At 46.3% G+C, this 21,385-nt stretch overlaps 1 protein-coding gene and 1 pseudogene across 1 annotated transcript; one reads left to right on the plus strand and one right to left on the minus strand.

The window, feature by feature from the left end:
* The first annotated feature begins 1,429 nt into the window (after positions 1-1,429).
* Positions 1,430-3,556, plus strand: LOC117853492 (uncharacterized). The gene has a single exon (XM_034735837.2). The coding sequence runs from the start codon at positions 1,484-1,486 to the stop codon at positions 3,398-3,400; it is 1,917 nt and encodes a 638-aa protein (XP_034591728.1). The 5' UTR covers positions 1,430-1,483; the 3' UTR covers positions 3,401-3,556.
* An 11,302-nt stretch (positions 3,557-14,858) lies between these two features.
* Positions 14,859-17,228, minus strand: LOC117853198 (uncharacterized; annotated as a pseudogene).
* Between the last annotated feature and the right edge of the window lie 4,157 nt (positions 17,229-21,385).

Here is a 21,385-nt window from a genome sequence, read left to right on the forward strand (position 1 = left end):
TCAGCCTTCCTTATCTTCTCTTCGGTCTCCACGCTGCTAGTCCAGCCACGCTGACCAGCTCTACTCCCCACCTTTACTCGCTTGTCATGTGTTGCTGCTGCTACCCGATCTCCACCACTGCCCGGTCGACGAAGCTAGTACTGCTTCGCTGCAACTGTCCCCCACGCTGCCGTGTGAGGGACACGCTGTTGCCAGGCGAGGTGCCTGCACTCGCGCTGTCCTACGCGCTGGCATGCCAACCATGGCTGCAGCGAGGCGGGGAGATGCACACAGGCCATGCCAGCGATCTTCCAGGCCGCACTCCTCTGCCGATGCGGTGCCACTGTGGGCTGAGGCCGCCATTCTCAACCACACTACCCGCTGTAGCTGCTCGATCATCCTTCTCCTCCCCCGCCAGATCTGCAGTGCCCGATGGGAGAGAAGGGTCTTTCGGTGCAAGGAACTTCATCCTCGACCTCCCGGCGAGCTCACAGCGCAACTGCCGAGAGCAGCACCAGCATCCGGGTCGAAGACGACGAGATCTAGTCCACCAGCACCACTACGACGCCGCGCTTAGCCTGGGCCTCTGCGTGTACAGGGCAGCTTCTCCAGCTGTTGCCGGGACTGCCACCAACGGAGGGGGAAGAAGCAGCAGCAAGCTCCCCGTCGTGGTTGCCTTCCATGACGGCGGCTTCTGCACCAACTCCTATGCGACACGCTGCGACTCCCTGGGACGCGGCGAACTCCGGGAGGGAGCTCGAGTGGTGCAGCGCGGGGGAGGGAGATAGACGGCGGCAGAGCGGGAGGCCAACTCCTTGGGCGGGTGCAGGCGCAGCTCGAGCGGCGAGGCCGGGGTGGCGGCGAACTCCGGGAGGGAGCCCGAGTGGTGCGGCGCGGGGGAGGGGGACAGACGGCGGCGGATCGGGAGGCTTACTCCTTGGGCAGGCGTGGGCGCAGCTCAGAGCGGGGACGGCGCAAGCGAAGCGGCAACACAGGCGAGGCGGCGGAGGCGGATGCGTGTGCGACTGTGGAGAGGAGATGAGGAGGGCAATTGGAGGGACGCGGCGTGGGCATGGTTAACGATATGGACCCACCTATTTGTGTGGTAAATAATAATTAGGCTCACATGTCAACGAAATTAAGTTGGACCAAATGAAAAAAGTGGGCAGAGGTGGTCCGCACTTTATAAATAGGCATAGGTATAGATTATTCATGCTGGCTTCCTAGAGCGCATTCTGTGGGCCAAATCTAATGATCTGTCTCGTTCGGGACCTCCCTAGAAGGGGTTAGGCCCAATGGTTTACTTTTTTGGTTTTCGAAACCGGCCCAATAGTTTACCAACACCACGATTTGACGGTAATGGGCTTAAGAGCCTAAACCCTAGAGCAGAGAGATTTTTGCAAGAATTCCCTAACCCCCCGCAGGCGAATGCTGCTGCTGCAAGGCCGGCCCTCCTAAACCCCGCCGCCGCCGTCCTCCCCACCGCCATGCTTCTTCTCCCCCTATGCCCCATCCCACCGCCCACCTCCCCGTCCCCGTCCCCCTCCGCCGCCTCACCCGCAAACCCTCCCTCGCCGCCACCACCGCCCGCCGCTCCCACTGCTCCCCTTCCGTCTCCTCCTCATCGTCCGACGACGAATCACCGCTCGCCGCTGAGCTCTTCCCGGCCGCCGGCGCGCCCACCCTCCTCTCCGTCGCACGCTCCCTCGCCGTCGCATCCCCTCCTCCGCCCGCCGCTGCCGTCCTCAGCTTTCTTCGCCGCCTCCCCCACGACGCCTCCCCGCACATCTTCCCCCACCTTGTCGCCGCCCTCGCCCGCTCGCCCCGCCCGATCCTCGCTCTGCGCCTCTTCCTCTCCCCGCCCACCCCTGCCGCCACCACCCACCACTCCTTCAATTCAGCGCTCGTCCGGTTCCCCCTCCCGCCTCATCTCCTACCGGCCTTCTTCTCCCATTCCCTCCGCCGGTTCCCAGGCCTCACTCCCACTCTGCTCTCCTTCAACCTCCTCCTCAAGTGCATCTCTTCCTCTCTGGTCCCAAGGAACCCCAGCATCTATCTTGCAACCGCACTGCGAATCCTTCACGATGCCATTCCAGTGTGGAATCTTGCGCCGGACAAGTTCACCTACTCTACGGTCGTGTCAGCACTGTCCGATGCAGGGCATGTGGAGGATGCGGTGGCGCTGGTGCATGAGATGGTGGTCGATGGGGTGGTGGCGGCCGAGGCTTTTAATCCTGTGCTGAGAGCAATGCTGCGTGCAGGGGATGTCAATGGGGCAGCCAAATTGTTTCGGTTTATGCAGCTAAAGGGTTGCACACTGACAGCAGCAACATACAATGTGCTGCTGCATGGTTTGTTATTGTGCAGTAAAGTGAAGGCAGCGATGGGCATCATGAGAAGAATGGAGAATGAGGGAATTGTGCCAGGGTTGATGACATATGGCGCAGTGGTGGATGGGTTGGTAAAATGTGGAAGAGTGGAAGATGCATGGAAAGTCGCTGAGGAAATGGGCAACAAGGGGCTTCCACCTAGTGAATTTGTGTTCTCAGCCGTGATTACCGGGTTTTGCAGGTCAGGGGAGGTTGACAGGGCATTGAGGGTGTGGGAAACAATGGTGGCAGCTACAGTAAGGCCAAACATTGTTTTGTATTCAGCAATGATTGATGGTCTTGCCTGTTGTGGGAGGATGACTGAAGGTGAAATGTTATTTGATGAGATGGTTGATGCAAAATGTGTACCAAATGTCATGACATATAGCTCAATGATTCGAGGTTATTTCCAGATTGGAGATTCATCACGAGCTCTCTCTACATGGGAGGAGATGATAAGGGTTGGCTGTGTGCCAACTGCTATTAGTTACAGTATATTGATCACTGGGATGTGTAATGTAGGGAGATTAAAAGATGCTATGATGGTCTGGAAACATATGCTTAGCCGTGGCTGTGCACCTGATACAATAGCTTATACTTCAATGATCAAGGGGTTATGCATGTCTGGGATGGTTGATGGTGGTCTCCGGCTTTTTAATGACATGCTGGCGAAGGGTGATGCCAAACCCGATGCTATCATTTATAATGTTGTATTGGATGGGCTAATTCGCACAAATAACCTTGCTCGGGCAATGGACATGCTTAACCAGATGCTTGATCAAAGATGTGATCCAGATGCAGTAACATGCAATATTTTCTTGCGGGAGGTTGGGGTCGCAGAGGCGAAAGGGAGAGAATTTTTAGAGGGGCTGGTCATGAGGCTATGCAATAGAGAAAGGTATAGGGCAGCTGGAGATGTTTTGATGGTGATGCTGGCTAAGTATATTGTGCCAGAGGCTGCCATTTGGCATACTATTGTCAGAGGAGTTTGTCAGACTAAGAGAGTTCAGAAAGTGGTTGATAATTGTTGGGATGAGATTTGGAAGCCTTAAAGATTATATATATTTTTTATATACCGATTGAGCACACGCTTTGGAGCTCGCATGCTGGAGTGCTTTTAATACTCCATTTGTTGTAAGTTGTATCACTAACTCATTCATTCATAACAAAAGTTTTTGTTACAATAAAGCGATTTCCATTGTTCACTATGCTTATGCTTCCAGCACTTTTTATCTTTTATTTTTTATGTCAATAGTATGGTGTTTTCTCTAACCAATGGTTTTGCGGACCTGTATAAGTCGCACTTGTCCTAATAGCTTGTCTTCCATGAATTTCTGGTGTCAGTTGCAAACTGTAATGCATGTTCTAACTGAAAGCCCTGATTATATTGTTTAAAAATTCAAGATTGAGTAATCTAGATCTTTCTGTTTATTAGGACACTAGGAAACAAATGATTAGATCTCTTTTAGAAAGGCAAGGAAATATGGCAGTTTAAGCTCATTTTAACCTGTATATAGGATGGTAAGTGCAAACTATGTTAACAGACATGTTTGACCTTTTTGTTTCTAAGAATTAGAACCTCTGGGGCTCAATTGATTACTGTTAGCAAGCTATCGATTAATTCTACCCCCTGTCAATCAGCAGCTGCTAGAGATAGGTAATATATTTCTTTACTAAGCATCCTTACCATTGCCAAATATTGAATCAATGATAACTCAAGCACATTTTTTTTTATCATCCCATTATTTCAGACATTTTCCTTGGGAAAAAGTCCATTTAACTCCCCTCACATATCCACTATGTCCACTTAACCCCCTGAATAAAATTTTGGCTCACTTTACTCACTTGAACTATTTCACTTGGTCCAATCTACCCCCTAATTAGATTTATCTTTTTTGTTTCTCCGTGTATAAGTTGAATTTTGAGTTCAAATTTTGTGAGTAGATACAAAACATGATGCCTTATGTTAAAAAATTATATTAAGAATTTTTCATGGTTGTTTTCATAGGTTAGGAATATTTAATATGAAATTGATCTTAGATATACAAAACTGTATGAAAAGTAATCATGAAAAATTTCTAATGTATTTTTCTAACGTAGAGCATCATGTTATAAGTCAACTAACAAAATCTGAAATTAAAACTCAATTTGTACGCGATGAAATAAAAAAGAGAAATCTAATTAAGGGGTAGATTGGACCAAATGAAATAGTCCGGGGGAGTAAAGTGAGCCTAAATTTTGCTTAGGGGGTTAAGTGGACAAAGTAAAAAAGTGAGGGGAGTAAAATAGGCTTTTTCCTTTTCCTTGATGAATTTTGCATTTGAAAACTGATGGGACAAACTTTTATGTGCTGATATTTATTCAAGTTGATGCAAAACATAAACAGTAGAGTGTAGAGAAAGTGTTTTTAAGGTTGCCTTTGCTATTGATCACATGTTTTTGGTTCTACTTTGATTTTTAGTGATCAGGAGCATTGTTATTAAGGTGATAATTCAAGAAATCTCACAACAGTCATACTGTCTAATAACATATTATGTAAACAGTAATAAAATCTGGAGTATCACACGTTATATGTAAACTCTGCTAAAAAAGGCAGCTATGATCTATGATGGTCAAGTAGATCATTTAAATCCTTCAGTTATGGATGGCCAGACATACTTTCTCATTGCTGTATGCATATCCAACATGATGTAGAGAAAGCTAGTAATAGTAAATACTTCTGCATATTGTCTCACTTGTCATTGTTTCTGAACACCAAAAATGAGGCTTTGCGGTTTATTGCAGATAATAACATTCATGTTAAGTGATTCAACTTATACTATTGTCTTAGTTTGTTTACAGCAAAAAATGCCTTGCGTACCACACACCACCACATATCTTAGCTGCCATAGGGATGACTATGTATGCAAAGTTGCTAGGCCTTGTGGGTAGTTATGACAAATTGACAACAGAAGAATCCCATTAGAATACATAGTATTCTGGTGGATGTCAGTGACGTATCAGTAGTAGCTTAGTTGTTTAATGTATTCGTTCTGAGTTACTCTACATCTGAATTGATTATAGATTTTCATGTTTCTTGCTGCCCTTTTTCTTGTGATTCCTTGTTGAGTTGTATAGTGTTGTTTGGAATAGTTTACTGCATGCAAGGTAAACCTAGGCTTCATGGATGGCATATTATTCCAATGGATGACATGTGTGAAATTAGCTTAGTTATTGTATTATATCAATTCAGATTCAGAGTAGTTGGATACTTATGCTCGGAACGCTAACCCTTCGGAGTTCAGTAGCTATTATAGCTGAAAGGTCATTATGGATGAATTGTTGCATGTGACTTTTCAATTCCCAAGAAGCATTTAGCAAATGTTCAAATGTGTTAAACAAACTATATCTTTTACTCCTGTTAGACAACTCAAAATTAGGCATATTAGTTACCAGATGGCATGGCGACTTGGCTCTCTCCATTAGTCCTTCGCACCTAGAACTAATCATGTATTTTCTCTGCTTCTTTCTCCTGTGAATTTTAATGCGTCTGGAAACGCACAAGGTATAATTTTTCTTTTGGTGCATATGTAAGATAGTCAAATGCTACTCTGTTTTAGAATTTACCTTAGTATCCGTATGTGAAGACAACATGAAGATATACCAACTTCACCTTGCATTGTTTGCGTAGCGTATTTAAATTGTGTGAGTGTTAGGGACTTGGAGGACCCGGCTCGGCCCTTAGGGGTGGTCCAGAGGCACGCCAGCGCAGCCGCCGGCCTCCAGGGCGAGTCGGAAGAGGAGGCGCCCTAGAGGGGCGCCGCACATGGCAGCCGCTGGCCCCACCGGCAATATACTTTTGGAGTCTTTGAATAATAGGAAAGGTTAAAGAGTCTAGAGACAATTAGAGAGTTTGTTTAGGAAAGGATGGATCCAATCTATAAGGAATCCAATCCTAGTTATCTTAGGAGTCAAGTCATAGGTCCCTATATAATTGAGAGAGTTGTACTCATTGGAAATCAAGAAGGAAGAGAATTCTCTCAACCCTCCTGCCTTCCTTTCTCCCTGCGCCAACCGCCCCTCCCCCCTGCGCCGTCCCTCTCGCCCTCCTGCGCCGCCCTAGCCGCCCCCTCCTCTAAGATCCTAACACATGGTATTCATAGACCAGGAACTAGCCCACCATGTCCACCTCCAAGCCTGCCACCATGGATGACCTCAGCAAGCAGATGGTTGAGATGCACCTCCATCAACAAGCTGCTTGCCACCATGAAGGTGGTGGACGGGCGCCTGACGTCCCTGGAGAACGTCCCTGGAGAAGAAGCCCGCCGCGTCGACCACAAGCAGACCCTGAAGGCAAGGAGGCGGCAGATGCCAAGGCCAAGGCACCTGCTGAACTGCAAGAGCAGTCGTTGGCCGACCTGGCCAGGTGCGCGTAGTAGCCTTCGCTGAGCGCAAGTTCCTCTTCGACAAGGTGAGGGAAGCAGGATCATCCTACAGCGACGATGCGACATCGTCGACAAGGTGGTGAAGGATCTGTTCCCCACCCCGATAGATGGATCTCAGCCGGAGCAACCGACAGACGTGCCACCGAACTTCTACTCCATGTTGGTGCCTCGCTACCACAAGATGAACTTCCCGAGCTATGACGGGGAGGACGACCTGCTGCAGTGGCTCAACAGATGCGAGCACTTGTTCACCAGGCAATGGACGCCAGATCATGAGAAGGTCTGGTATGCATCGTTCCACCTCACAGGCGCCACTCAACTGTGGAACATGCGTCTCTCCCAGGAGAGCCCAATCACAGATTGGAGCAAGATTGGAGCAAATTCACCCCCCCTCCAGACGCTACCTGCTAGGCGAGTTGGTCGCCTTGCGGCGGACCGGCACTGCGCACATTCCTCGCGCACGTGGCGCGCGCGGGACCCCTAGGCAAGGAGCAGCAGGTCAACATCTACACCGCTAGGCTAGGCAAGCCCCTCCGCACCAATGTCGAGCTGTAGGACCGGCGGGACATGGAGCAGGCCATGGCGCTCGCTCGGGCCTATTAGCGGCGCCGGTGGTAGAACCACCCAAGACGATGACGACGGCATCATCAGCATGCCCCCCCCCTCGCGCACAACTACGACCAAGCCAAAGAGTATGACTACACCAGCAGCAGGCACAACAACGACGACAGCTACTACGGGGGCTCGCTCCTTCAAGCGCCTCACATCTGACGAGATGGCAAAGAGGAAGTGCTAAGGCCTTTGCTTTAACTGCGACGAGCAATTCAGCAGAGGGCACAAGTGCAAGCAGCTGTTCGAGATCACCATCGTCAACGACTTCGATGATGACGACGAGCCATCACTGATGGTGATCACGGCTGGCCCCAACGGAGGTCTCCAGGGCTGGTGCACCATGCGCCTGGTGGGCGCTGTATTCGGGGAGGGCGCACGTGTCGTCATCGACACGGGCGCCACACACAACGTCGTCGACTTCAGCTTCGCCTGTCACATATAAGTCTCGGAGAGGCGCATCAACGTCGGCATCACCATCGGCGACGGCTCCAGGGTGCGCAGCCGTGGCCTATGCCGTGGGGTACCCATCCGATTGGACCGCGAGGTCTTTGCCCTCGACGCCTACATCTCCACCCTCGACGGCGAGACAGACGTCATCCTTGGTACCCCGTGGCTCGCGTCGTTAGGTCCCATCACTTGGGATTTCAGGACGCTAACCATGAGCTTCAGGCGAGGCGACCGCATCGTCCCGTTCGTGGGAGTCTTACCAGCACCAGCACCAGCTACTCTACTACCAGCCCCGCTAGTCCAGGCGGCCCTGCCAGCTCCATCGGCAGCAGCACTAGCAGCATCATCGACTGCACCACCAGCCCCACAGGCGTACAGCTCCAGAACGGCGCCATCGACCCCGACTTGCGCCAACATTGAGGGGTTAAGGAGTGGGAACGCGTGCGATGTGATCTCTCCATCTTTAGCAACATCCAGAGGGCAGTTCAAGATGAGCCTGAATTGGCCGCCGTCAGGCGGGGAATCACGTCACGCTAGGCAACTCGCACCTAGACCATCAACGACAGCGTCATCTTCTTCGCCGGGCGCGTCTACCTGCCAGCCTTGTCACCCCTGCTGTTGACACTCATCCGCTCACGTCTCGCAGTCGGCGGCCACACGATGACGAGTATGGCGACAACTCGCTCTTTCCCAGCCATGGTGATCCTGACACAGGAGTGGCCACGAGCGTCCCTGGTACAACTTGACGTTCTCTTTTTGGACCAGCTAGATGTGAGTTCCTCGTTGCAGGCCGCAACTTCTTCCGCGTCAACACCGAGATGGGTGTGCCAGATATCTCGCCGCTACCTCGGGACGCCTCAGCTGTACTGTTCAGGGAGGTATTGGACCTCACAGCGCCAGGTGCACGGCCCCGTACATCCTTCGTCTACAAGGTGCCGGGTGTTCTCCTGAGAGGGGCTACTAGCCCTGGGCAAATTACCCGCTATCCAATACCCGAACCCGAACTACCCGAACCCGTACCCGAACTACCCGAACCCGATCTACCCGGTTACAATTTCGGATAGTGATTCCAGATACCCGAAATTAGTTCGGGAAATTCGGGTAACACCTCCCGGTACCCGATTTACCCATATTACCCGATTTACAAAATTTGGTGAAATTGTATTATTTAAAGCATGTGACTGACTCTGTGAGACTAAGTCTGTGACCCTGTGTGTGTGTGACTCTCTGTAATATGTATGACTTCATGTGTGACAGATTGTGATTTATGAGTTTGTGACTGAATGCTGTTGAAATTCTGTGTCAAATGTTGGTTTTTTGAATATCGGGTAATTCGGGAATACCTGAACCCGAATTATCGGGTACCCGAAATTTCGGGTATTTGTTTTTCGGGGCTGAATTCGGGTAACATGTCCCATTACCCGAATTTCTTATTACCCGAACTACCCGACCCGAAAAATTCGGGTAACCCGAACGCCCAGGGTTAGGGGCTACAGCCACGCATCTTCAATTGGCTTCCTCCACCGACGACACTGGCAGTCGACATGGGGGTAACGCAGGCCATAGCTGCACCAGGGCCCAACAGCAACCGTGGGAGGCAACGCCACCTGCTGGCCGCCCACGACTTCATCCTTCATGGCTACATCGGCGACCTGCGCTACTATCTCCACTTCCACATCGTCAGGACACTACGCAACATCACCACCATCTTGCTCGTGGGGCCGCCGCCCTAGCTGCCCCCCTCCTCTAAGATCCTAACAATGAGGTCAGCCTGCTAGCCCACTAGGCCCGCCGTGCAAAACTGTCTTTGCGGGTACCTGCAGAGACACGTTTTGCAAGTGGGCTTGAAATGTGCAGCCTGCAAAGTCTTGCAGGATTTTGTAGCCAGCCTGTGAGATCCTGCAATGTGCCTGCCACACCTGCAAGGTGGGGCGGCATTCGCTCGGCATTATGCTGTGTGGTGACGGTGCGCTGCATCCGTATCGGCATTACACTGTGGGAGTGCAGCTGGTGCCATGCCACTGCCGTCGCTGCCGGCGGCCCTCCGGCGAGTGTCACGTGCTGCCCCACCTATTCGTTCGGCTCCTCCGCTTGCACGACAGTACCCACTGCTACCCCACCAGCTCCTCTGCCTCTCGTTTCCGCTTGTACGATGGCACAATCCTCTCGTGTCCCGTCGCCGCTGGTGAGATCACCCATCTCCATCTCCTTTTCCCTCTCCCGTCCCTCTCTCCACCTCAACATTTTCTTCAAACCTAATGTTGGCCTGTGTTATTGATTTTGATATAAATCTCAGTGAAAGACAAGCTCTGCGAGAGGGAGTTGGGGAGAAGACCTACATCAATTGGGGCAGGAGCATCAGATTTTTAAGGTGTGTTTTGTTCTTTCTCCTTTGGCCCTTTCATGAAGAATGTTCATGCTTTGTTGTAATGTTTTGTTTCAAAAGCCGGTTATTTCAAGTAGTGTTTCTCTAGAATACATTTTTTTTTTGGGAACATCAAGGGTTACTGGAGTTAAAATTTGCCTACAAGCAGATAATTATCAAATATAACCCTTAGTTACTGAAGTTGATTACTTAACTTCCATATGCATTGCATATGCATAGAATGTTGAACGATTGGTGTGGGAGTTCCAGAATCCAGACAATGTGGCCTTCGTGTATTAATCTTTGAAGTGGAAACCTAACAGAATGTGAAATTGGAGTTTTAGAGATTATATATACTTTTCCTTTGAACTATGCTTAAGCTACTTTTATTTCCTTTTATTCTGCAGTTTTACATGTTTCCTTTTATACTTTTCATATGCAGGTACCATGGCAACAGTGCCATCCAATGTCAACCACAGGAAGTTGGGGGCTCCTCAGGTTGCTCACCTTCGATCAGCTCTCCATGAACAAAGCGCATTGGCTTTCCTGCATCCACTGTAGCGTTCGAGTCTGCATTCAGTACAGGTGGACGAATCATCAGTGACCATAGGACTAGGCTTTCGGGCAACACAGTTAAGCTTTGATTTCCTTCCAAGATTGTATTAGGGCAGTTGATAATTAATTATTTATTTTTTGCATTGATTTATTCATTTGACTCGTAAAAACCTATTAACTTTCTTATTTTATAGGTACATCTTACATGGGACATCATGAATATTAACAGCTCGGGTAGCAGCATTTTAGAACTTGGAGGTGCATGATCACCTGAAGGACAAGGTCAGCCTCTATGCTACTGCCATTTTCTTGTGACATCACATATTCAATTGAAAAACCTATTGGTAGAAGAATATAATTTTCTTGTGACATCACATCTTAGCTCGCTGTTGTGTCAGGTGCGTCGTTCGTCGGGGGCGGCCGGCGTAGATTGTAGCCGAAGGAGGTGTGAGGGCGAGGGGAGAAGAGCCGCCGTCGACCCGTGGTTGCCGGCGACTTTGCTGCTGGCCGATCTGCAGGGAGGAGTTGGAGGTGGTCCAGTGTGGAGGCGCAGGGAGAGGTGGAGAGGCAGGGGGCAGGGTAGGGTTTAACCTTTCCCTTGCTGATCCAAAATAGATTACACCCTTTTAGTTTTATAGTGACTCCCCTCTTAACTCCCAAGCAATCTAAGGATGGAATCCTTCCATCTTACAACTCAATCTCTAATTATTACCTAACTTAAACAAAAGGACTTTCTAATACTTGAATAGACTAAAGATAGAAGGGAGGGGGCTGTTGGGCGCCTAGACTCCCTAGTATGGTGCGGCCAGGGCTGCAGGTGTCCCTGCACGCCTGCCTACTGCTGTTGGGCCTCCCTGGCCCATGGCGCCAGGGCCGTGGCTGCCCATGCACATGACATGCTGGCTTTAGTGTTTGCCTGTTTGGAGTTTTAGGGCTTAGGTTCTAAGGTAGGGGTGTCGGACAACTGGAATTCAGTACAACTATAGGGTACGTGGCTACTTGTCAAGTGATAGTCTTGTGCTGTGAATATAATCCTGAAACTAAAACTTATGTGCTTGCCCTTGTTGATGCAAGGTAGCTTTGCAGGAACTGTATCGTTGATTTAAATTTTCCATACTCCTTGTGGTGTCCTGTTGTAAAATTTGACCCATTGTTTGTCATTTGGTTTACCTAATGATCCCTCTTACTGATCAGCTGGAGTAACTAGATATATTTTGTGATAGGAAATGCATCTTTTGTATCATGGGGCATTCGTGTTCATGCCCTGTTTTGAATGTCAATGGTGATTTTACCCTCGTTTTTTCAACTTTATGATTTTGCCCTTACTTTTTGAAATCGAAGAGAGTTTGCTCCTATTCTGTGAAGTGCACTTAATGGTGTTAAAATTGGTACAAAAAGATAAGTTTGCCTTTGCGGATTTACCCTTACTATTATGAGTTCTTTGTGACCTTACCCTTGTTTTGAAAAAAAAAATAGGACAGCATTTTGACAGGTTTTAACAAAAGATTGTAACTAATCTGACACATGTCGACCAATCTGACATGGATATTTGGATCTGACACAATTTGTTAGAGTTTTGACAACATCATGGCACAAATATTTGACAGAAAAAGCACCAGATCACATATATTAGACCAACATAAAGCACCAGATGACACATATGTCCAACATAAAGCACCAGATCACATGTATTGGACAACAAAACCACTGGATGTTCACATTTCATCCCATCATGTCCATACCACAACCTAAGTTCACATGTCATCCCATCATGTTCAGGTTACAACCCAACAAGTTCACGTGCCATCCCAACTAGTACAGAATGTACATAGCAAATGGAAAACATGACACAAGCATCTCTGCCTAGCAATGCAGCCAAGCTTCTTGAGTTTCCTCCTCTTCCTCTTGCTCTTCCACCTGCATCTGAGCCTGCACCTGCTCCTCTCCCTTCCCCTTCCAGTTCACCTTCCCCTTCTAGTTCTTGTTGCACTTGCACTTCATATGACAAGAGTAAAAGTGTGTTATTAAACAAGTTGGTGGTACAGAAATGAATAAATAAGCAAATAAATTGAAATGAGTATCAATCCATGACTTTGATGCTTGTGCTACATTTGGGTCATTGCTCCCTCATGATCCATTTTGTGAAATGAGTATCAATCCATGACTCACATTGATGCTTGTGCTACATTTGGGTCATTGCTCCCTTATGATCCATTTTGTGAGGATGGTAGCTTTCTCTTTGACTACGATCCATTTTGTGAAGATGATAGCTTTCTCTTTTGACTAGTAGTAGGACCTCCTTGGCAATGCTTGGCTGTATGGTCTAGATCATGACATTAAGAACATGGTCTCTGTCTCTTACTAGTGCTAGCCTCATCATATACTTTGATCCTAGATTTTCTTGGTCTCCCAGGTTTCCTTCTTAACTTGGGCTTCTTAATTTTGTAGCCCAAATTAACACGTGGCCAGCTGTCATTGGATTGAAAGTACTTGCATATGCCTTTCTGAACCTCTCAACAGAGAAGTATTCATGGACAAAGGCATCCATTTGCACATGCCTACTTAGTTTTGCAATGAAAGCTAAAGTATGGCTATATGGCTTTCCAGTAACTTGCCAAGCCCTACAACTACATGTCTTTTGCTCCAAGTTTACAACATGCCTAAATCTGTTCACAGTTACACAACTATCCCAACCCCACATATTTGTAGGGATACGAGGTAGGCTACACTAGCGCAAATCAAAAATTTCTACCGCGTAAAACCAAGAAGAACTGCCGTATAAGGATCACGGGATTACCACTCGACGCACTATTGGTGCGGAAGATGTAGATATGTGTCGATGCAGTGAAGACGATCACGTAGTCGTACGTAGTCGATCAACGTAGTCGTACGTAGTCGATCACGTCAACGTCCAGCAGCTCCTCAGCAGCTCGTCCACGTGCAGCAAGATCGCCCCCGGTGCCGCGGCTCGTCGTCGGCTCGTCGTGGCTCGTCGGCGGCTCGTCCAAGTGCTGCAGGCGCAACACCTTCAAGGTATCCACACGTGCAGGGAGGAAGCGTCGCAAGCTGGATTGCTAGATCCGCGAGTTGCAACAGGTGAGGGCGTGGGAGGAGCGGCAGGAGTGTTTCGCCAAAAAGGTGTAAACCCTAGGGCGCCCCCACCCCTCTATTTATAGAGGTTCCTAACGGGCCTCTGGGTCCGAGGCCTATTAGTACTTCTAAACCTAATCCAACTCGGATCAGATCCGAATTGGGCTTCCAGCCCCTTAAGTGTGTGACCCTATGGGTTCGGATACGTATAGACATGGCCCGAGTACTCCTACTTAGCCCAATAGTCGGTAGCGGCCTCTAGCCAAACGTGCCAACTCCTATACGCACACGAAGATCATATCAGACGAACCATCACAACTTAATATACATGCTATTCCCTTTGCCTCACGATATTTGGTCTAGCTTCAAGCTGACCGCTCTTTCTTGATTCTGTGATTCGGAATCCCTTTGTAGGTTAAACTCTTAACCGTACGTAGCATGGCCATGCATTTTCGGATCCGATCACTCGAGGGGCCCAGAGATATCACTTTCAATCAGAGAGGGGCAAATCCCATCTTGATTGACCATGTCTCATAGCATGCTTCTTGACAAACCCGAAAGCTACCTTTATAACTACCCTGTTACGGCGTAGCGTTTGATAGCCCCTAAGTAGGTCGATCCACATCTAGAATACATGCGACAATCTCAGGTCTAAGACAAAGCGTATATGTTGTTTAAAGAGAGAACTACTTCTCGTGTTGGGTCAGTCCTAGCACATGTCTCCACATGTGTCCACATTATTAGTTCAACATCTCCATGTCCATGACTTGTGAAACATAGTCATCAACTAATACATGTGCTAGTCTAATATTCATGTGTGTCCTCACATGAACTCCGACTAGGGACAACTTTAGAATAATCATACAAGTAAAGAGTTTCACATACAATTCACATAATTGCAAATCAATTCAAGTAGCCTTCAATGGATATTCAATGAACACAACATACAAATCATGGATACAAATGAAATATCATCATCTCTATGATTGCCTCTAGGGCATACCTCCAACAATATTAGTACCTCATGATCCTTGATAGTCTTGAATTTAGCATTTAGAGCATTAGTAATAGAAGGGATGATTATTCCAGACATTTTTCTAGCAATTTTATCTCTCAAAACAAATTTCAATGATCATCTGTCTTATCCTATCATGCATGTCTACAATTTGAAAATACTTGCATTTAGACACCCAACTATTGAAATTCAGAGAGGTTGTTGTTGATGTAATCTATATTGCATCCTCGCTGAATTTGCTTCTACTCCACACATATGGATGATTTTCATCCAACCATGCAACTGCATTGGGATCTTTCTCCTCTATCTTTGACATGAAGTAGTTGAACTTGTCAGCTGTGAAGCTCTTTGCTGCTGCCCACATATTCTTACCATAAAGACACCATGGAATCCATTCTTCTTCATATTCTTCCACAAATGCCTCATGTACTATCTATGTTCCAGTCCTAGGTATACATCTTCTACAACCCCCTCTATCTCTTTGCCGGCATCTGTACTAATGATCAAACCCGTAGGATGACCAATTGCATTCTTCAAGTTGTTGATAAACCAAGTCCAATTATCCTTGGACTCGGTCTCAATCACTCCATATAACACTAGAAATAGCCAGTTATGACCATCCACCGCCACAGCTGCTGCTAACTGACCTCTTGACCTTCCTGTAAGATGAGTGGCATCCATGGCAATGTAGGGCCTGCATCCTTGCAAAAATCCATCAATGCATGGCTTAAGAGCAACAAAGAACCTTGTGAAACACACATCACCATTGTGGTCTTCAGTGTCTAGCTCAACAATACTACTAGGAACAAATCTCAGCAGCTCAGCTTGATATGTGGGTAGCAAATCATAGCTGTCATCCCACTTTCCATATATCATGTCCAATGCTCTCATCTTGCCTCTAACAACTCTATAATATGGAACTTCAATGGAGTACTTCTTCTTTAACCTGTCCTGCAACTCCCTTTGTCCCATTTCAGGTTCTTCCCGTAACAAGTCGACCACTCTATCAGCTACCCATTTCTTTGAGGCCATTGTATCACCATAGTTGTTGACTGAACCACAAGTATGCTTTGGTCCACTTGTCTTAACCTACAACAAAAAACAGCAACAAAAAGTAACTTTTCTGAGTAAAAACAGCTAGAAAATATACTATTTTTGAATAGAAACATCCACGAAAGTATTGAATTTACCTTGCATCCAATGTAATTCTTGCTTGTTGAAGCATAAAACTTCCAATTGCAGCCCTGTTCAGCTCTCTTCCAGATTGCTCTAAATCTGCTCTTATCCTTTTTCACGATCTCAAAAGCATGATCATTCAAGATAGCATGATGGGTAACCACTGATTTGCATTGGTGTCCACATCTGGGAACACCACATTAATATCAATACATGGATCATCAACATCATATGAAAATGGAGGAGGATCAATCCTCATCAACTATTTAACCATCAGGATCAAATTCAGGGTTAGAATCGTTAGAGCATGAAGATGCAGCCAAATTAGTGTCATAGCTTCTATCACTTGTGCTAGAAGTGAATGTGTGTCGGAGTACATGCCGTCCTCCTCATGAACTTCTACCCTCTCATATGTGGCTCTCTTCTTTTTAGATGTGGATTTGGCTCTCACACTTGTGGCTGTTTCACTTGTGGCTCTCACATTTGCGGGTATCTCACTTGTGGCTGTCTCATTTGTGGGTAGTCTTCCTTAGAGAAGGGTGGCACCTACGTTTCATTGGAGAAAACTGCAATGGGCCCTAAAAATCATTTATCTGGGCTCCATTCTCTAGATTGAGTTCAAACCATTCAGACAGATGTTCATCATATTTTATCTTAATAGAGTCATTGTCCAACTCACGCCACAAAGATATATATTGCTTTGAACCCCACATGTAGTGTACAGCTATGAAGTTAACTAACTGCATCAGCCCATAGTTATGTGTGTCAACAACTTGTCGTGGTAATGTTTTACCCTGCAGCCATGACTTTGGGCCCCATCAGGCAAGCTGAAAAACGAACAAACTCTAGCAACAAGTTGCAAATCCCTGTGATTTGGCCTACAAATCATAGCACCGAATATGAATTTAGCTAAATCGCTCTAAAGACCACAACTACAGACCCATTTCAATTGAAATCTATTGCGCACAGGGATATTCAAGATCAGGGATTACCTAGCCTCTTCCATGGTCTTGGTGTTGCGCTCTCCCTCGATGTCCTTGTGCTCATGTGGAAGCAGTGGAGGTGTTGGGGCTGGAACCCGTGCCACCTGCGTTGGGGCCGCGCCTGGCATCGGGGCTGGAACCCGCGCCCCCTACGCTGGGCTCGCGCCCGGCATTGGGGCTTCAACGCGCGCGCCCGGGGCCGCGCACCCTCGCGCTCGGGCCAGGCTGCCTCCTCCCGCTACCGTCGGTGCCGGACGGGGCAACACAGGTGCACCTCTTGCCGGTCCGCCGCCTGGATGGCCTCCCGCAGTCGGCTGCCGCCGCCAGTAGCCGGCCGCCGCCGCCCCTAGGTTTTCGTGGGAGAGGAGCCAGGCGACACTCTGTGGGTTCGAGCAGCCACGAGTTGGAGGATAGGAGATGGATAAGGTTAGGGGTACTGATATCTTTTCGCATTGTGTTTAGTATTTTTCCTATTTCTTTTATTTTTTTAAAGGGGTCATCACGTAACAGAGTTAGAAACAGGGGTAGATGGAGGCTTCATCTACGAAAAGAAGGGGCAAAATCACAAAGTTCAAAAATTGAGGACAAAATCACCATTAGACTTCACAGTAGGGGCAAGATCCCCAATCTCCCTTATATCAAATATCGCAGTAGTAACATAGTAGCAAAACTAGTTCCACTATGGTGCTAAAAAGAATTGTACCTGTCCAGATTTAGTTGGGTCATGTGGTTTTAGTTTTGCATGAACTGTTCGTCTTCTTTCTGCTGCCTGAACAAGGTTCTATTACCCCATACACCATACAATGAACACTATCAGTACTTTGTCAATGATTTCAGTGAAAAGTGAGATGACTGTGAGGATCTGATGATACTATTAGGTGCCATGCTATTGTATATGAATTGTTAGATATCAGTTTCCTTTCTTTTGTTCTTTTTTTACTGCTGAAGAATTTTATGCAGTGGCTTTTTTTCCCAGAATGAAGATGGTTGATAGTGAATCGTTTCACACGTTTTAATTTACCCCCTCTCTATTTTATTGCATACTTGCCATGATATTGAACATACAGCCCTGGATTAATATGGTTTCAGCATATACTTGGCTGTGGTACTTGCCTGGAGTGACATACTGCCCTGTGTAATATGGTTTGTGTGCAACCATGTGCAGTGATAGTGAAAGGCACCGTTTACCAGATGTACACGAGCACCTTCGCCAGTACTACTGACAACAGTGGTGCATGCTATATCCGATCAGCTGAGTGGAAAGTAGCAAGACTTCTAGTGAAAACCGTTCTTGGCATCATTTATTGGACGGCAAGCATTATGTGGTTCTGTATTTTTACGTCAGAAGGTCAAAATTGCATTTGAAAACATTAGCGCTTGCTACATGGCTCTGAATTTATGAGAATGTCAAGTGGATGAATGAAGCGTCGACCATGGACTAGTCGCCTGTGACGTCTTGCGTATCTTGACTGGAGAAACCTGGTGGTACACTGCCTCGTCAAAGCATTTGTTTTTGGCCGCGCAGCACCAGCCCATAATGTAGTTTGCTTCTAATCAGCGAAAACATCGGAATTGCTGTTGTTTCTCAGACATTGCTAACCTTGACTGAGTGCCAGCGAGAAGCATCGAACATTTGAGGTGAAATGTGCGGCAGGATGTAAGCCCGGCCGTTTATTGCAGGTGAAGCGGGTTGGGCATCCAAAACTAGCTGAATCCTTGAGAGTAGCACGTACAGGGCGGTCTGCAAATCACAAGTCTACTGGTACTCACCTGAAGATGTCTAAGGTCAAGCTCCATCACTGTGCCTCAGAGTTCAACGCGTTCAACCAGTCAATTGCCCCCACTCCAAGTAGCGAGACGCAACAGACCACGACGCTCACTAATTTGACTTAACTGGATTGGCTTTTGATTACAATCTTTCTATCTAATAAATGGATTTTCCATTCTAATTTTTTGTACGTAGATTTCACGTGTCATAGCCCCGATACTAGTTTCACCCGCGTTAAATAATTCTATTTGAAGGAATCAAGCCCAATTCAGTTGGTGTATATACTGGCTGGCTGACATCACCCAGTTCTTCGATTCTCTTTAGATGTGGTAGAGACTCAACCTCTGTTTTCTTTGTCATTAGAAGTGTTTTTATTTTTATGGGACAATTTAAATTTAGCATTTTATTTAGTTCCACGGGTCACACGAAGTGGTACGTTGTACACTCTTCTGCAAGAGAAGTCTTATTCAGTTGGAATCCTACTTGCAACTCGCGTCCAGTAATTTCTTCTTCAATAGACCGAACACAACGCAAATGGTTGTTCAAAGCCTTCCTCGGCAATTAAAGGATTTGGTCTATATATTCATTCTTTCATTCTTGCAGTCCCCTTTTCCTCGGCTACTCGAAACAACAACAACAAAAAAAAAAAAAAGCAGCGAACTATCAGTAATGTACTAGTAGCCCGTGACGTGTACAAATCTTGACTGAAGACAGCAGAAGCAAAGATGTGTTTGGTAGACTTGCATTTCCAGGCAATTGCTTGTTGACCCCAACCACTACTGAAAACTCGGCATTTGTCCCGAAGTTTAATTAGTACCGATTGGTTTTTGATCCGGTACTGATGTGAGCATTAGTACTGATCTAACGGCTAGTTCCTCATGAGCCCCCGTGAGCTCCTTTAGTACCGGTTGGAGCCCCCAACTAGTATTAACTTATCTCCTATAAATCAGGCGTCTTCTTCCTCCTGCCCAAGCTATTTTCTTCAGCTCGAGCTTCATCCATTCATGACGAAATAGAGGAGGTGCTGCTGGATTTTTGACCATTTCGTGAGGATTTCACTCATTCAAGTATTCTAAAGGTTAGAAACTTCATCCACCCATGATACATGGTTAGTATACTAAGTTTTATGCTATAGAGCTAGGGTAATTTGTGATTTTTAGAATAAGATACAATGGAGAAAATTTTCATTTGTATGCATGTGTTATTTAGAGCTCATATTTGTGATTTTTAGAATAAGCTACAATTTTTTGGATGCTATATTTCGTATTAGTCAAAGAAATTGATACGTGGTTAGAGGAATAATTTCATAGTTTAGCCATTTACAAATATGAGCTAAATAAATTATGGGAAAAAATATAATTTGTTCATATTTTAGTCATTTGCAAATATGAGTGAGATAAATTATGGTCATAGAAATAATAAGATGAAATAAAGGAATGTAATTACTCATTTTTTGATAAGCTCCAATAGAGAAATTTTTCATTTATATGTTATGTTTGAGCTAAATAAATTGTGGAAAAAAATATAATTTATTCATAGTTTAATATTTGCAAATATGAGCTAAATATATTGTGGTACATAGAGATGGCTACTGCTGCTGGAGGTAGTATCGATTGTAGGGGTGATCGTCGTTCCACTCGCGGCAACGGAAAAACCATAGTTGACCCTCATGATAAGCTGAAGAAAATGAGCATATGGGAGAGAGCAATGCTTCATTATTTGGAAAGATGCCATGCAGATGTTGTTGCGACAGGTTAGGAACCTCCTTTTAGTGGTCGTTATGCTCCACTCCCAGTCCCGAGGGTTTCAGGTCCATTGAGTATTACCATCGCAGGAGGCACAAATAAACCACAGGATGAGGCTGGGTCAGCGAAACCTTATTATTTGCCACCCAAGAATGCTTAATGTCCTCCTAGATAGTACTTAGTGGATGGTTTATCGTAGTGTATCATGTTGTTTGGGTCTAAAATTTAAATTTGTGTATTTCTATTTAACCTTTCAGCAACATTTGAGTTTGTTGTAGTGTATCATGTTGTTTGAGTCTGAAATTTAAATTTGTGTATTTCTATCTAAATATTAGCAACATTTGAGTTTAATGAAATTTGTATCATGTTTGTTATGTTTCATGAAATTTTTATCATGTTTGTTATGTTTGATGTATAATTCTATGGATGATCAAATTATCTTTTGTTCGGTAATACTTTGTAGATGGATAATCAATGGATGTACAGCGCAGACAAATGCTCCATGGAGTGCATTAATGGCTTGCGTGGTTTTCTCGATGTGGCAGAGTCCAACAAGCCGCCGTCTGCTTTCATTTGCTGTCCATGCCGAATTTGCAAAAATGAAAAGGATTACTCATCCAAAAAGACTATTCATGCCCACATATAGAGTTTCGGATTCCTGCCTAACTATTTCATTTCGACCAAGCACGGGAAAAGAGAAGTTATGATGGAAGAAGATGATGATGATGATGAAGATGATAACTACACTCCTGACTAGACTCAAGAAGTTGCCTTTGCAGATGTTGCAATGGGCGAGGCTGAAGAAGAGATGGTTGCAGAAGAAGGTCCTACCGATAATCTAAATCAGGTGTTGCGAG

Source organism: Setaria viridis, chromosome 4 (assembly GCF_005286985.2).
Source record: "Setaria viridis chromosome 4, Setaria_viridis_v4.0, whole genome shotgun sequence".
Classification (NCBI taxonomy): Eukaryota; Viridiplantae; Streptophyta; class Magnoliopsida; order Poales; family Poaceae; genus Setaria; species Setaria viridis.

What these genes read in the sequence shown, in the direction of transcription:
- LOC117853492 (XM_034735837.2), top strand. Translation starts at nt 1,484, where the DNA reads ATGCCCCATCCCACCGCCCACCTCCCCGTCCCCGTCCCCCTCCGCCGC.